Source organism: Cyprinodon tularosa, unplaced genomic scaffold (genome assembly GCF_016077235.1).
Source record: "Cyprinodon tularosa strain WSP-4 unplaced genomic scaffold, ASM1607723v1 ctg717, whole genome shotgun sequence".
NCBI lineage: Eukaryota > Metazoa > Chordata > Actinopteri > Cyprinodontiformes > Cyprinodontidae > Cyprinodon > Cyprinodon tularosa.
Window position 1 is genome coordinate 170,737 of NW_024039471.1, and position 14,450 is coordinate 185,186.

The window sequence follows — 14,450 nt, forward strand, 5'->3', positions numbered from 1 at the left end:
ACATTAACAACGGACAGCAAATTGAGGAGTGGCAATCCAGCCACTCCACATGGTCTCAAGGCATAGATTCTGAATCTGCTAAAGAATCTCCACATGCATGCACGTAAAAATCGATATCGATAAAAGATTTTTATGTTTGTTTTTACTTACGGCCTGTAAGGACTAGTGGTCAAAGACACTAATGGATGGTTTGCTTTAACAGTCTTTACTGTGGAAATAATAGAGAATTTACTGCTTTAAATGTGAACTGCAGTTGCAGTAAATAACTGTATTCAGTCTTTATAGTGTACTTTTGTTTTAGCCATTCTAACGAAAGAGCTTAAATAAATCACAAAGAAGATTTTAAACCAGTTTGGAATATTTTAAAAAGTCCTGAATTCTGTAATGCAGCAGTAATAGATCAAAATAACTGCATTTTGTCAGAGTTCTCTCTAATGGACAGCTTCCGCCTCTCTTTTACTGATCTCTGCTTTCTGATTCTAATTGGTTTTAGTCAGAAACTCAGGAACATTCTTCTTGTCAAAAGAAACCCAAATCTAGCTCTTGGTTATAACTTTTTCTGTAATTGCTGCTTCTTTGCTGTTTGTGTCCATCATCTTATGCTGCAGACTGCCTACTGCTCTGCTCTCACATGTATATCCTTATCTTTCCCTAGTAGTGCTGCAATCTGATACTCACAACTATCTGCACTCTCTTTGATTGATTAACCTGTAACCTTTGACCTCCGGCAGGGCACATTAATTGGCTGATGTATAATGAGTGGATTTCCCTGAAGAGGACCCGTTCTGAAGCTGTAGGGATTGAGGGGTTATGTTGGAAGGGGGGAATCTAATTAGCCAATTTAACTGATAACAACTGGGGCTATGTGGACTGAGTGTATGTGGCTGATGTAAATCTGGCCAGATCTTTAAAATGATAGAGGTGGATTAGCCTTCAAGTATCATGGGTGGTTGACTTGGTTTTATTTATTTATTTTTTAACCCAGCCATACACCTGTGTATAAACTGTTCATATGCCTTCAGGATGTACTTGTAGGTCTTGAAGTTTAACATTGGCTAACTTGATTACTTGTGACAGTGTAATGACAATTAAAAAAAGAAAAAAAAGACTGGTGTGCTACTGTTAGTGAAAGGGAAATATGGAGCCTGTGAATGTTCTTCTCCACTGTGGGTAAGATGGCAGCTCCATCACTTCCATAAAGAAACGGTACTGAATCTCTAACCTGAGGAACATGTCTCCAACTGCAGGTCTAGCTTCACTACAGGCCGCACCCTGGCCTCTGTTCTGATTTTACAAACAAAGGTCTTCCGGGAACCTGATGTGTAAATGAAATTTCATTGTGACATGAAATGTGGATTACTAGCCTTGGTCTCAACTTGTCTCAGTGGTCTTGACTAGGGCTGGGCAATTAATTGCATATGCAATATAATCACAATTTAAAAAACCCTCCTATTTTCAAATAACAGACACTAAGTTTTAATCACAACAAATTTAACAAGAGTAAGACACTAAATTTCTCCCTCCAGCCCTTTAGGTGGTGATGCAATGCTTCCAGTGGGTTTGTTGCCACACAGATATTTAGAGAGAGTTGCAGATAACATTTAGATCTATGCCTGCATGTAGAAGTAAACACATTTTCACACAGTGTTTTCGGTTAAGTCCTGTAACAGTGGACTCTGGGCAAGCAAGCTTTCAAAATCTGAAAGCTTGGGGTGAAACGTCTACAAGCTTGAGCTTAGTACAAAGGAAAAGTGAAATGAAAATTGCAATGGTAGTTTTGGTTAGATATAATCGCAATTTAGATCTTTGGCAAAATCGTTCAGCCCTAGTCTTGACTACAACACTGGTAGAAGCTGTTTACTTTGATAATTATTGGAAGGGAATATATGTCTTTTAAAAATCAGATCAAGCTCTGTCAGAGCAGATGGTGTGGATGCAAGTGGCAATTAAAGGACTTTCAGCAGATTTTAGGTTGTTTTTGCATTTTCCTAATAATTTTCTTCAGTTTTTTGGATTATGATAGTTCTACGCTGGAGATTAGTGTTCGTATTTTGTAGCATATAAAAACAAATATTCTGAACTTGGTTCTCCTCTGAGTGACACTCCTTCAGACTAGTCTTGACTAGCAGCCTCTCTGTTTAGTTACCCTAAGTAGGTTCCTCTGTGTTGCTTGTGGCCTTTTTTTTCTTTAAGGAAATTTATTTAGTTTGATTTTTTTCAGGGGTATAGAAGTGAAGCTTGGTGCCATTCATGTTTGATTTAAGTCTGCTGCATAGCTTACATGAACCAAAAGATTGTTTCTCGCTCCCAAAGCAATGTCCGGGTTGGATGAGGGGGATGCCTCAATTTTAATCACACTATACTTGACAAGAATAAGCCATTACAATTCTAAATTTAGCCCTCTAGTTTGCATTAGAACTCTTAAAGTGGGTTTGTCGCCACACAGAAAGAGTTGCAGCTAGCATTTAGATCCATGCATGGAAGTGGAGGAAGCACTTTTTCGCACAAAGGTTCCAATAAAATTCTGCAACAATGGACCCTGGGTAAGCAAGATTTCAAAAGCTAAAAGACGAGACATCTACAAGCTTGGGATTGTTAAATACTATTGGTAGTATGCTGATATCTATTAGCTCAGTTCAATTTTTGACCAAACCTCAGTAAAGGTATTTGTGGAGAGCAACGCACAATCCCATTTCTCCTTGTGCACGCTCTGTTTTAAAGTTGCTGTTCTCATAGCTAATACAAGCTTACCGCTTCAGACCATCTGCCCTTACCCCTAAATACCTCAATCACTATATAGAGCGGGGACTATATAGTGAACTTTATAGTGAACTCAGTTAACTGATCGTTCAGACAGATGATCACTGCTTTTTGCTACCTGTTGGTCATGTAACTCCTCCTCCACTGCGCAGTGCCTGCTCCATCTTTGTTATTAATCACTGCTGTCGCTGCCCCATAATGCTTTGCAAGGAGAACTCTCCACACAAAGCATTCTGGGATATATCTGCCTCTTCTGAGGCCTTTCTCTTCTTCTCAGGCACTTCTTAGACACATTTTCTCTCTTATGACCCTCGGCCATTTTCAAAGAACGGCAGTGAGTAAGGTGAGCTTTAATGACCGTGTGAAACCATAGCTCACCACACATATACGCCTGAAAGTGCGCATGCACAGAAAAAGATAGCACGTAGGACGGCCTTACGTAAACATATCACCAGAATGATTGAGAATTAGGAGGACCACTTATTTAGATGATCCACCTCTAGATGATCGTCCTCTATTTGGTTAAACTTTGAATTATGAATATGTGATGGTGTCCAAACACCGCTACCCTTTAAATATACGATTCTAATTCAGCTTTTTAACTACCTTCCTATTTCCTAGCATTTCCTGTACCTCTTTGCTAATGATCTCTTTCAACTCATTTCATTTCAAGTTCATTTGCCAGATTGGCTGTCTTCTTACTGTAGACTCTGTTTTTCATGTTGCATTCTTAGGATGCATTTTTATCTCTTCATTCTTTTTCCTCTTCTCTTTATGTTGCAATCTTCTTTTTATTGTCCTGCCTGTGCTTCTCTCTTTCCCCGCATACACGAAGACTGTGAGGAGAATGTAGACACGGAGGAGCCACGTAAGTCGGAGGAATAGCTCAGTGTGTGGCTGTTTGTGTTTGTTGACCATGGTGAGCTGTGTCTTAGGTGTGCTTGTTTGTGCAAAAGCTGCTCGGTTCTATCATTCAGGAGCTCCAAGTATACCTCTTCACTTTTTAATTGGCTACAGGATCCCTGAAAGGAGAACAAGACCGCATGGAACAGCAGGCATACCTTTTCCTGCGGATTAACCCCTGTGTTCTTAGACACTGTTCCCCACTTTTATTCCCTGCGATCCTCTCCTCTCTTCTAAGCACACACTCGCAATAATTACAGCGCTAGACAATTACCCGGCATACTCCAAGGGTTGCACATTTTGTTCTTTTAATCTGCTGTCTTATATAATTAAAAGAAACGAGGAGATCCTCTCATTGAATGTGACTTGAGAGGGTATAATTTTTTTTTTTTTTTTGTGTTCTGTGTGTGCACTCATATCTGAATTGACACTACCTGGCCAAAAGAAAAAAAAATGTAACCTGATTTAATTTAGCAAATGTCTAAGGGCCCCTCTTTTCTGGAAAAGTATTCACAACCTATTTAACCCCAACATATGCAGTGAGGCGCTTCTCATATCCTAAACCACTATAAATAAATTGATGAATGTTCCTAAGGCGCTGTCCAAAGCATTATTAAAGCTTTAGGAGGTATATCGTTGGGAGGGAAAAGAAGACGGCAGTCGAAGTGATGGACGCATCATATGAAGGAGCTACTATACAAGTCTGCAATCAAAGGTTACTTCAGTTGATTGATGTGCTGCAACGCACGTCCAAAAAGTAATATCAGCCGAGTGCCTGAGTGTCCATCAATAGTTTTGTCTTTCAGTTGATGCCACAAATGTATTCTGAGATGGCTATGTCCGCATTTATTTGGGGAGATAAATGACATTCTCCTATAAATTGTTTGCCACAGAGACACAATTGTTTTTTAATATTTTTGAAGCTTATATTTAGCATTCAGATATGTCCACTTTAGAAAACTCTTCCTTCATTAAACATTAAATAGACACTGAATTTAACATCATCTCATGGGTAGGAAGACTCTGCTTGATGCTGAGGTAAATGTGGGCTGATGTCAAAGGTTAAAGACGTTCACTAATAAAACACGCTTTATGTGGACCTCAGTTTTTTGGACAGGGTATTTCAAAGAGTTTTACAACTCTGAAAATATCTACAAGATAAACAGTCTTTGTCTTAACCTGAACACTTTGTTTATGTTTGCATTACTAAATGTGCAATACAAGCTCTGTAGCACATCCTTAAAAAGTGACTCCCCAACAAAACGGTAATGAATCCCATCTTTGGCTAAGCTCTGTTATTTAGGGAAAATTGAAGCTAAAGTGGAAAAAAAAAGAAGGTGGATCAAACCAAAAGGATCAGTATATGAATCTTTGCGACATAGTTGGCTCTGCACTTAACTGAATTACTCACTTGAAATGTCAAGCTGAATATTAACATGATTGGTACTGAAAAAACTCAGCTGACGTTCTAATAGCTACCTATTTCCAATCTGATAAACTCTGTAAATATGAGATGCAAGTGGGAGAAATATGAGTTGAAGATGGGGGATTTCCAAAGAGCAGTGTTTTGGATGCAGCCGGATGAACAATGCTTTCCAAATATCAAATCAAACAGTCAAAGAACACAGTAAATACAAATTCTACAACTGTATTCTTTTTAGGTATGAGAAAAAAAAAAGGAAAAAAAAGATGTTTCAAAGTGAAAACCTACTTTGAATCCCGGATGCGTATCAACTCTTAATTTCTGTCTACTGACACTCTACCATTTTGAAGATTTAATTCCAGTTCACGGAAACAGTCCTGTTGGGGAACTGAACAAGACAAGCACACTGCCCTTTAAAATGAATCAGCTTTATACAAATACAGTCTATAAATATAGACACGTTAGAATAAATGGCAAAGTGTGGGTTACTTGTTTAGATTTTAGACGTTTTTGTGCTGTTGTGTGTCTTTTCTTTCAGTAGAACCAGCAGCAACTCACCATCATTACACCCTTTATCAACATAATCTAACTTATAGATAAAAAGCTTTTGTATTTTATTACAGCAGTGTTTCAATAACTCTTATTCCATCATTCTTCTTTGATTCCTTTTCTTTATGATTCTTTAACCTATTTTTGAATAACACAGTTGAGGGACAGTAGATATATTTTTCATTTTTTATTTTTTTTTTTCAAAGGTTATATTCTCAGACATTTTCTAAATTGATTCCATATTGCAACAGAGCCTACAGTTAAAACACCTCATGTCTTTTTCTTTTGTCTTTTTAGATTCTGGATATTTTGACGACAACCAATACGCTCTCTAGTATCAGGTTTTCTTGTCTACCATTACGTTTGTCTTTCCTTTTGTAACAGTTCTGTGTTTTTGTCTTTATCAGCTAAAAAGGAGGAAGATGATCTGGAGGATAAGAAATCCATAAAGAAGAGGATTAAAGAGCTCAAGGTGCTCGATCCCAAGATTGCACAAAATCTCTGTAAGTATCCTTTTCCTATTTAGGCCACTTCTATCTCGATTTACATTTATAGTAGCCTTCAAAAGTTCTCCCTCAAGTGTGGAAGGCATTTGGAGAGGTCTTAACCCTTTCTCTTACATTTCCTCTTGTACTTTTGAATAGTTTTATTATCATGATGGATGACTTTAGAAAAAATGCGATACCCACTCTTTTAAAAAGCATTAGAATAAAGGAATAGAAAATCCTATAGATATAAAAATCTTATGAGCAATCAGCGCTAAACTGAAACTGCAAAAAAAACACGAGTCATAACTTGTAAAAGTGCAAATAAACATGCTTTAGTTCTTAGTTTTGTGCTGTTATTCTTAAGGCCCTGGAGGATTCTGGGAAATGTTTTGTTGCCTCCTGCCAATTGCTCTCTTCATGTCTTAACGAATATTGTATTTATGCAAGTGGAAATTGATATAGTAGATAAAATTATGAGAGGTTGAATTAAAGAAAAAAGCTTTTGGCTACACAAATCTTAAAGTCTCAGTTGAGAAAAATCTCAACCTTAATCTTTGAGCCAAGCGATTCTTTTTCTGAATTGCAGTGAACAATAACATGCTCTACTTGCACAACCTGTGGCTAGGTTTGAAAATAAAAAGAGAAATAAAACAAACCAAATTGTTTTAAACTGACTTTAATAGTGTTTTTTTTTTTTTTTTTTATCTAATTTGCAAAACCCCAAAAAAGCTCCAAGTCAATTTGCGCTGTCATCGATTTGTATCCTAATTTCCTACCAACATATTGTTATTTGGCTTGCTTGTTTTTCCACTTAATTATAGTACATAGATCAGTTTGTATCCATTGTGGATTTTTTTTCTCTTGGTGATTAAGATTTTTTATATGGTAATTTCCTCAGAATTCCTAATAATAGTTTTGAAGTGTGTGTATAATCATCGTTATGAATCTGATAAAATATAAGAGATTTTGACTCTTTATCAGATAGAATAACTCTGCGACTTTGATTTAACGGAGTCAAGTTAGCACTTTTTCTTCTAGTAAATTATGGGAAATTAAATAGAATCATTTGAAGTTAAAATGGCTTCAAAAAGATTGGAAGAAAAAAAACAAAGTTGCAAAAGAAATGATTAGTAATATAGTAAAATGTTCAGCGCCCACTGCTGCCAGCGGGACTAAACATTAATTGGTTGTTGTCATCAAAAATTTACCAGACATGTAAAGGTCAGTTCTTTTCATTTTCTCATTATAAAACTCCCTTTTAGTTTCACAATTTTTTTTTAAACTGCTTTGGACCAGAATGGTAATAAAAAGTTGCCAATCAGGTCTTCTTCATCTGAGATTGTCTCTTCATTAGTCTAGCCGCCTGTCAGGCTCCTCTTCTCCTTAAATTGCAAAACTTTCATTCTGGTTCCTTACATGCACTTTATAAACTTGCAAGTATTTGGCTCGTGCCTGGCGCTAATTTGCCTCATCGATTGTAAAATTACAAGTTAATTAAAAACGAAACAGATCAATTTCAAAAAGTAAAAAGCCAGATTGAATCTGTAGCGTGTTCTTTTGAAGACCATTATATGACGAACTTTCCAAACTATATACCTGAACAGGTCCTCTAAGCATAGGTGCTCACCAACTTGTGCCTTCTTTGTTGTGCCTTTGCTTGTTGCCATAGCAGTTATTACAAGATGACACTCACTGTGAACCTGGTCGTTGATACTTGTGACTCATCTCCTCACACTGAGCTAATTAACGATGTTAAGGATCCATTAAGAGGAAGAAAAAAGGAAAAGCTACGGCGCATGATACCATAGATCTTTCTCTCTCTTTCTCTCTGGTTCTTTCTCCCCCGTTATGTACACACTAATGCATTTGCACATGTATGCCTAGCTCTTAAATGATCGTTTTAAAAAGGCACCCGGCATTAATGAGAATCCTGCTGATCTCTTAAGCACCGTCAGATCTTTGCACCTCATTGGCTTATATGGAGGGGAGCTCTGACCTTTGTTTCATGCATTAAAAGAAAATGGGACTAATCAGCCCAGTAGCAGCGATAAATCAAGCAGTGGAAACTGCAGAGCAGAAACAAGTGGGGTAAAAAGCTGGGGAGAGTGGGCAGGTTTACTGTATGCACTTCACCATAGGAGGGAAAGGGTCTAAAAGCTTGGTAATATGTATGGGAGTTATTTTCTTTTTGATTGATTTCAATTGTGCTTCACTTTTACGTTTCAGTTAAATTAACACTAATAAGTTGTGAAGTACTATTTTCTTCCCTGCTTTAAGGCTCATTTGATATAAAACCACCACCTTATTGAGATTGTTAGGTTTTTCAGTAAAAATTAAGCTAGCAGTAAAACAAGGGAATAAAAAGTGATCCATGTCCTATTGTATGATAAAAAAGTGAAATGTTGTTTAATATGTCTAATTGGAAGCAGATAACGGGCAATCTATACTCATATTTTGTTTGGGAGAGTGAGTATCGGTTCAGCTATATATCATTCGAAGTCAAACTATGGATTTCTTTACACTCCATTAAGATGGAGACAAGCTATCATATTTATTTTTATATCTTTGTAGTAAATCCTCTGCCTTGTGTTTATATTTTCTTTTTTATAATTTTCCCCAAACACAATAATGTCTTACCCTGACAAGCCATTACCCATCTTATCCCTGATCACACATTTGATGTAGGATCTTAGCTATTTATACTTTTTAAAATTAGACATTTGAAAATAGTTTTGTCTGATGGACTACATCGATGCAGCTTTAATTGGATTTTTCTTTGGTTCCAACTTCATTTACTTAATGTGTTCTGTAATGTGTTCTTTGGCTCTTTTGTTTTCTGTCAGTCTATTTTTTACTTTTTTTTTCTTCCCCTATTATTTGTAACTTTTTCTAATTCATTCATTCATTTTTCTTCACTGAAAATGCACCGTTGTGAATCATTCCAATATGTGCAAAACCATTTGTTTTCTTATTTCTTTTTCTCTCTCTAGCAATTTTCCTGGGTTCCTACCGCATGCCTTATCAGGAAATCCGCCGCATGATAGTGGAAGTGGATGAGGAGCAGCTCACTGAACCAATGATCCAGGTAAAGATGAGATTTCCATAAAGTTTTTAAAGATTTTTGAAGCTATGGCTTTTTTTTCTGCAGTATGAGTGTAAATGTTTGCTGACCCGCCTACAGTAAATCGGGTCATATTCAACTGAGATGGAAAGAATATAGGAAAGTAACTCATCTGACAATATGCATCTACATACCTGAGGCTGGAATTGGATTTCTTGTGCAGCTCTGCTCCTACACAACTACATAGGTTCATGCCCCAACTCCTGTCTGTCGTCTTCATTAGTTGGCAACCTTAAAACAGAGCATAGCTCGAGGCTGAAACATTGGACATCTCCAGATATGAAATACACCCTCATTGGTGACTGTTCGGTCAGAGAAGGAGACTGTAAATTATAAACAAAGAAATATATTGTGGGTGTTTACCAAGGCTGTTTCACCTGTCGCTGCTTTTTGTGTTCTGCTTTCTTGTTTTATGTTGAGACATAAAGTTTTCTTATCATCTGTATAACGCCCATTAACACCAGCTCATTTCATCTCCCCATATTTTCTCTCCTTCACCTAATCGGTTTATTTCCTTCTTATTTTAGAAGCCTAATTACATGCCAGAATAGGTCACCAGATCCGCATCTTGGTTCCCAGTTCTGGGTCAAGGTTTTGCACCTGGTTCTCCATCTGTTTGTTGTTGTTTTTTCTTCTATTTTTATACACGCTGCACAAAAGCCATGCATCAGGGATGGTAATGCAACATTTGTGGATTTAAAAGATATTTATATGTATAGACACATGGAAAACAGAAACAGGAAGGTAGTTTTGCATTTTGGTCACTCATTATGACAGTATGCTTTGATACAGTCAATTTAAATTAAAAAGATTTTTGCTGCTAAAATGTATTTTAACAGCAAAAATCTTTTTTAATTTGAATTTTGTGCAACACAAAATGAAATGTTCAAAGTCACTTAAGGCACAAAGGATTTATAGAACCAATTATTATATTTACCGTATTATAAGCCCTTAAAGGTACTTAAAAGCCTTTCATTTTATCTAACAACAGTGCGCCTTATAAACTTCAGTGCCTTATACCTTTTAAGAGGAGCTTTTTCTTGATATTCTTTTTTTGCGTCCTGAAAACATTTTGACACTTTCTCGTAGTTTCTGTATGTTTGCTTATCGAAGTGTTATCTGGAGGAATAATATTCAGAGGCCTGAGTATTTAAATAACATGTTAGTATCCTGCATCCTCCACAGTGGCAAAGGGCTTCTTGTCTTTGCCTTCAAATTATCCTGATGCTTTGGTTATAACTTTTGCCCTGTTTGACCTTTGACCCGATGGCTGGTTAAAAGCTGTGGGAAGTTGAAGTTGTTCTTCTGTAATGTAGCACAGTTTAGGAACAATCCTGAATATTTTAGTATTTCCATAAAAGTAAATAAAGTGCATGCTTTGTGTGTTATTACATACACTATACAGTTTGAAGCTCTAAGGGCAGATTTATATGGATGGTCAGAATCCCATTGCTCATTAAAGTAAAAAAAAAAAATGTTTTCCAAAATGTACATCCAGCTAATTCTAATTCACCAGAATAGTTTTAACTTGGTGGTCATCCAATGCTAAAATACGCAGGTTTTGTCTCTGATTTGTTTGAGAATCGGCTGATTGAGACCTTTCTGGGATTCAGCTGCAGGTAAATGTTGGTAAATGGTAAATGGCCTGTACTTCTATAGCACTTTGGTCAAGTCAGGAGTAGGGCTGGGTAAAAAAATCAATTTTGAATCGATTCCTTTACATTTTTGCAAAATCGATGTATAGGGAATGAGATCGATTCAAATGAGCAGGAAAGATGCACTCAAGATTACTTCAAGCCAGATAGCTGCAAATATAGCGAATACATTGACTGAAGACATTAACCAATTGGGGCTGACCAGCAAACACCCTGTTAAAGACAATGCTGCAAATATAGTTTGTGCAGCGAAGATAATGCAGCTCACGCGTGTCTGCTGTGTCCCCCGCTGTGTCACGTCTGCTTGCTCGAGTGAGGCTTCAGTTTTTCACAAACAAGTTTGCACTTTTGATACAGTTTTGTTCACATCTCAAGTTTAAATTGTCTGATTTACAAGTTTGCACTTTGTGTTTAATATGACAGGAAAAAATAAAATACATGAGTATTTTGAAACACAGTTGAACCACTTTCATCATTGTAAAAACGGATCAAATTGCAATTAATCGATTTAGAACTGTATGAATCAAAATCAAATAGATTTAGGACTTTGGCGAAAATACCCAGCCCTAGTCAGGAGACTTGAGCAAAGCGCTTTGCACTACATTCTGTCATTCCCCCATTCACACACACACTCACACACTGATGGCGGTGAGCTACATTGTAGCCACAGCTGTCCTGGGGCTCACTGACAGAAGCGAGGCTGCCGCACTCTGGCGCCACCGGGCCTTCAATGTTGCCTGAATACTGTTTAATGCTGATTAGTCATGCCATCAAAGTTTTTGGTGAATGAAGGAGATTAATATCATTGCAAAAAGGATAGGAGAACCATTAGAACATGCTTAACTTATATTTCTAAGGGGGAGAAGTATGAATAAAGAGAATCTGTCCTAAAACTGCCCCTTGTTTTAGCACACATGCAAAGCTACCTCAGCTAGAGAGAGAGGAGGGGACCCCTCTAAAGCCTGAAAGTATCATGTTGGCTGCTAAATCAGATTAGCAGCCTGTGAGAGGAGCAGCAGAATATAGATTCCTTTAGGTACTAGACTCTGTATATTATTATGCACTTAGAAATCCCTCCCTTTGTTCTTGTATTTGACATTGAATGATTACAGCTCAAATTTATCACTATATTGACTAAATATTTGACTGTCTTTACATGGCATCTTGGATAAAGTTGCTACTCTGGGATACTGATTTAAATGAATTTTGAGCATTCTTTTTCTTAATTGGATTTCTTTTAATTTATGCCAGCCAGAAAAGGTTGTTAATATAAGATAATTACAAAACTCAGGCATCAGCATATGGGATACATAAAAAAAAAAAAAAAAAAACAAGACTAACAACTCTCTGCGAAACAGATTAAAAGACAGTTTACTGAATTAACTTTTTAATTGGCTTTTTGGCTGACTATTTTTGCACCAAACAGTGAGGTTAATGGATGCCTCTGAAGGCTTTAGATTATGTTGCTGTCTAGTGTGTAGACTGAGTTGAAACAAATAAAAACAAACCTGAAATATAGATGTACACATTGAATAATTCATTCGTTCAATTAATAGTCATTAAAGCAAATGCAATTATGCTGCATCAATGAAAGAAGCTTCATTAATAGACATGTCTTCATTTGTTTTGACTCCAGGCACCTGAACTATTTCTCCACAAAAGACTGCAAATGTTGCCTGCGACATAAAAGGATTTATTCATAGAAAACTGTGGTGTATCCACAGTATGAATACATGAATGGCATTTTTCCCACTTTTAACATCAGCAGTACTAAGTTCTCTGCTGTTGTCTTGCAACCAAAATATGACGTTATGTATGTAGAGCATGTTTTTGGTACAACAGCTCTTTAGCTTTATTGGGGCATCTAATTAGCCCTTAAAACTCATGGAGAGCAACCCTGTAGTTAGTGAAATGCCTTCAATTTGAAGCTAAGTTCAAATGTTAAACAGGAATCAATGTGTAAAGTATCTTGTCTGTTAATTGAATTTAAAAAATGCCTGGTATTGTTTTTGTGTCTGCTTCCATCTTGTCTTTTTCACACTGTTTGCAGAACCTTGTAAAGCACCTCCCAGAGCAGGAGCAGCTGAACGCGTTGGCCAAATATAAAAACGAGTACTCGAACTTGTCAGAGCCTGAGCAGTTCGGGGTTGTGGTGAGTTGCTCACGCACGCACACACACACCCACCCACCCACCCACATAAACACAGAGGCTGTCAGCATGACTTAAAGTCAATTTCTACTATTCTATAACATGCACAAGACAAGCCTATGATTTTTTTTTTTACCCCCCTTTTTTGATAGAAATGAACCGAATAATCGAGGGTTTATCTTACACTATGGCATTTTGGATGATTCAGGACCTCTGCTCTTACCTTTAGCGACATGGTACTAATTAAGTGTAGGATGAATCGTATAGACAGAACATAAGACATTTAAGAGACATGTTTGTTACTTGGTTAATTTTATGTTAATCTAAACTTGTCTGTTTTTTTTTTTTTGCATCTCAGTTGCTGTCTTTATGAAAACACTAATACACGCACAGGCACATACTGAGTGCTTTCATATGATTAACATAATCCAGTGCTTTTTAAAATTCTATCTTTTTAAAATTTAGGAAAAGAGCCAGGACACCTGTGGACTAATTTATGCACATCAAGGAGCAGCAATTTCTACCTTATTATGTCGGCATCATTTTCCTTAAGACTTTCCGAAGAAGGATTATTTGGTTTAATACTTAAAGGATACAGTTGGCTTTTTGTATTTTAAGCAACTTAAATTCTGACAGAAACGTGTAATATGTTACTTTATTGCCCTTTGTATTGTACTCGCACGGAATAGTTCTTTGTTGATTGACTAAAGGGAGGAAACAGATATTAGATACCTAGACACCCTTCTTTTTAGCCATAGTAAAATTGAGCTAGGTAAATCCTGTTTGTCTCCTTTTTTGTGTAAGTCTAAAGCAGCTTGTGTTTTCTATTTATATAGCTCCAATTCACAACACATGTCATCTCAAGGGACTTTACAGCTCACCAGATCATCCGTCAAATTTATTCAAAGTTTTCTATCTAAGTAAACCCCGTTGATTGCATCGACTCAAAGGCAATCCCTCACACTAAGCATGCTTGTAGCGACAGTGGAGAGGAAAAACTCCCTTTTAACAGGAAGAAACCTCCAGCAGAATCAGTGTGAGCGGCCATCTGCTGAGGCCGACTAGAGTTCAGGGAGACAGAATTAAAGATACAAAAGGCAACTGTAAAGGGCGGCCCCATCCAGGAAACACACAGCCAGGCAGACGAACTCTGAGCTAGCTCCCATGTCAGAGGATGAAGAGAGCACATCCAGCCAGTCAGAGAAACAGGACTACATTGAAAAACAGCCCAATCTCGAACATCTATATACAAAGTTTTTGAAGGCAGCATCACAGCTGATATTTCTCTCCAAGGTGGTGTCACAGCCAAACAGGAACAGAAGAGGTGAAGCTACTATGAGATAAAGTAGAGACAGCAGCACCTTAGAGATTGGACTAAAAGATACTGCAGAATGGGTGAATA

The 14,450-nt window shown here is 37.2% G+C and overlaps 1 protein-coding gene across 6 annotated transcripts in view; it reads left to right on the forward strand.

Moving 5' to 3' along the window:
• The window catches only part of LOC119772583 (protein diaphanous homolog 3-like), a 223,497-nt gene that overhangs the window by 77,789 nt on the left and 131,258 nt on the right, over nt 1-14,450 (forward strand). For 4 of the 6 annotated variants that reach the window (XM_038269031.1, XM_038269030.1, XM_038269035.1 and 1 more), the window contains 4 exons: nt 3,596-3,628; nt 6,043-6,138; nt 9,114-9,208; nt 12,950-13,051. In XM_038269031.1, the coding sequence (XP_038124959.1) occupies nt 3,596-3,628; nt 6,043-6,138; nt 9,114-9,208; nt 12,950-13,051 (326 nt within the window). The remainder of the gene's footprint in view (nt 1-3,595; nt 3,629-6,042; nt 6,139-9,113; nt 9,209-12,949; nt 13,052-14,450) is intronic. The other 2 variants (XM_038269032.1, XM_038269034.1) reach the window with 1 other exon arrangement.